The 2801-nt window shown below is 37.1% G+C and overlaps 1 protein-coding gene across 1 annotated transcript in view; it reads right to left on the bottom strand.

Annotated features, from left to right (window-relative positions):
- LOTGIDRAFT_96375 (hypothetical protein) overlaps window positions 1–2801 on the bottom strand; it is a gene marked incomplete at both ends in the record, with an annotated part of 6789 nt that overhangs the window by 1950 nt on the left and 2038 nt on the right. Inside the window, 4 exons of the mRNA XM_009065918.1 lie at window positions 771–938; window positions 1291–1400; window positions 2270–2323; window positions 2603–2690. Of these exons, the coding sequence (XP_009064166.1) occupies window positions 771–938; window positions 1291–1400; window positions 2270–2323; window positions 2603–2690 (420 nt within the window). The remainder of the gene's footprint in view (window positions 1–770; window positions 939–1290; window positions 1401–2269; window positions 2324–2602; window positions 2691–2801) is intronic.

The raw sequence follows: 2801 nt of genomic DNA, 5'->3' as shown, positions 1-2801 counted from the left end.
GAGTGATTACGAGCTAAAAATTGAACGCATTTTAAAGAACAAGGGCAATAACTCATACTAAATATTTTCGATTCTTCTGATTTTCAATAGGGTTCATCCTTGGCTGATTACGAACACTCACACCAAGTTTCGTCAAAATCCATTGAGAATTGCACCTTCTAGAGTGTTTACAGGCTAAAAATTGAACGCATTTTAAAGAACAAGGGCAATAACTCATACTAAACATTTTTCGATTCTTCTGATTTTCAATAGGGTTCATCCTTGGGTGATTACGAACACTCACACCAAGTTTCATCAAAATCCATTGAGAATTGCACCTTCTAGAGTGATTACGAGCTAAAAATTGAATGCATTTTAAAGAACAAGGGCAATAGCTCATTCTAAATATTTTTCGATTCTTCTGATTTTCGATACGGTTCATCCTTGGCTGATTACGAACACTCACACCAAGTTTCGTCAAAATCCATTGAGAATTGCGCCTTCTCGCGTGTTCACGAGCTATAAATTGAACGCATTTTAAAGAACAAGGGCAATAACTCATACTAAATATTTTTCGATTCTTCTGATTTTCGATAGGGTTCATCCTTGGGTGATTACGAACACTCATACCAAGTTTTGTCAATAACCTTCAAGAATTGCGTCTAGTAGAGTGTTTACGAGCAATTGTGGACGGACCAATGGACAGACGGACGGCCGGACCGACGGATATGGGTGAGGGCAATAAACGCCCCCCATTTCATGTGGGCGTATAAAAATGTCACCTGACTTACTTCAAGTTTTCGAGCTTTTTCAGGATCCTCCTCGTTCATTAGTCTGTCTTTTTCAGCTCTGCGTTTTTCTTCCCGTCGAGACTGAGCTGCCTCTTGACGTTGAGAATGAATGGACTTCAGAAAAACTTCTTCAGCCTTCTGGCGATTCTTGTCAGCTTTTCCTCTAGCCTGCAAAAAAAAAAATGAAACAAAATAAAATGCCCAAAGTACAAACAATCCAAAACTCTTAATTATATGCAATAAGAACATAATGATATGATTAAGAATTCATGATAATTCATTAGAAACACCAATTAATCAAATAGTTTGCTTAATTTGACACTAAAAAAATAAGGAAACCCATCTTTAAATGCTCCTGATCAGACTAATGCAATGAGTAAAATTTTTTATAAAGATAACAGCATTAGGCTACCATGTCAAGCAGTTTGTCCCACATTCAGCTAACAGAACTACTAGACCTAACTTTATTGTCCATTCAGAAAGACTAGAAACAAGTCCACACTAGAGTTTAGTTTCTTACCTCCTTTCCAAGAGTTAATCGTGAGACTTTATCAATACTGTAAAATACTAGATGCATCAATGGTTTAATAAACTCCATGTCGTATGGTTTCGTTTTACCCTTGGTTGGTACTGTAAGATATAAAATAACATTACCGTTTTCATTGAGTGGTCCACTGTAGTACTATTGACTGTTAAGAGGAACACCAGTGGTCCACTGTAATACTATAGACTGTTTAGAGGAACACCAGTGGTCCACTGTAGTACTATAGACTGTTTAGAGGAACACCAGATATCACACCAGTGGTCCACTGTAGTACTATAGACTGTTTAGAGGAACACCAGATATCACACCAGTGGTCCACTGTAGTACTACAGACTGTTTAGAGGAACACCAGATATCACACCAGTGGTCCACTGTAGTACTATAGACTGTTTAGAGGAACACCAGATATCACACCAGTGGTCCACTGTTGTACTATTATCTGGGTCTAGAAACACCAGACATCACCTAACTCTGGGTTATATATTTCAAAGAGTGGTCCACTGTTGTACTACTATCTGGGTCTAGAAACACCAGACATCAACTGACTCTGGGTTATATATTTCAAAGAGTGGTCCACTGTTGTACTACTGTCTTAGTATAGAAACACCAGACATCACCTAACTCTGGGTTATATATTTCAAAGAGTGGTCCACTGTTGTACTATTATCTGGGTCTAGAAACACCAGACATCACCTAACTCTGGGTTATATATTTCAAAGAGTGGTCCACTGTTATACTACTATCTGGGTCTAGAAACACCAGACATCAACTGACTCTGGGTTATATATTTCAAAGAGTGGTCCACTGTTGTACTACTATCTGGGTCTAGAAACACCAGACATCACCTAACTATGGGTTATATATTTCAAAGAGTGGTCCACTGTTGTACTACTGTCTTAGTATAGAAACACAAGACATCACCTGACTCTGGGTTTCATAAAGTTTAGGTACTTACCATTAAAACAGAAAAGTAAAACAGATTTGGTTTCTGGTAATTTACTGGGTGTTTCTCTGAAAAAAGAGAATTAAAATTCATGGAATTCAGCTATAAAATCATGAAACAAAGCTTATACAGAAAGCTACCAGAGTTGTGTGATTTTGTTTGTCCAACTGAAGACAAATCTACAGGATTTTGTTGCAATATGAAGTCTAGTATGGTGAGATTCTTGCCTGATGGTTATTGCATTAGAAAGCTGCCAGGCAAGGTAATATACGCCCACTGGCAGCTTTGATTTTAAATACAAATATTTAGTAGTACAGTAACAATTACCAGTATGAAATATTCAACCTTCAGACATACACTTCTTTTGAACTTTTTGAGGTGATGCTGAATAATATAACCAAGTTTCATCAAAATCTGTCAAGAATTGTGCTTTCTAGAGTGTGTTTACGAGCTACATATTGAATGCATTTTCAATAACAAGGGCAATGACTCATACTTATTATTTTTTGATCTTTCTGATTTTAAATAGGGTTCATCCTTGGGT

Source organism: Lottia gigantea, assembly GCF_000327385.1.
Source record: "Lottia gigantea unplaced genomic scaffold LOTGIsca_712, whole genome shotgun sequence".
In the NCBI taxonomy this organism is placed as follows: Eukaryota; Metazoa; Mollusca; class Gastropoda; family Lottiidae; genus Lottia; species Lottia gigantea.
Note: the sequence above shows the minus strand (reverse complement) of the source record. Positions and strands in the feature narration are given on the sequence as shown.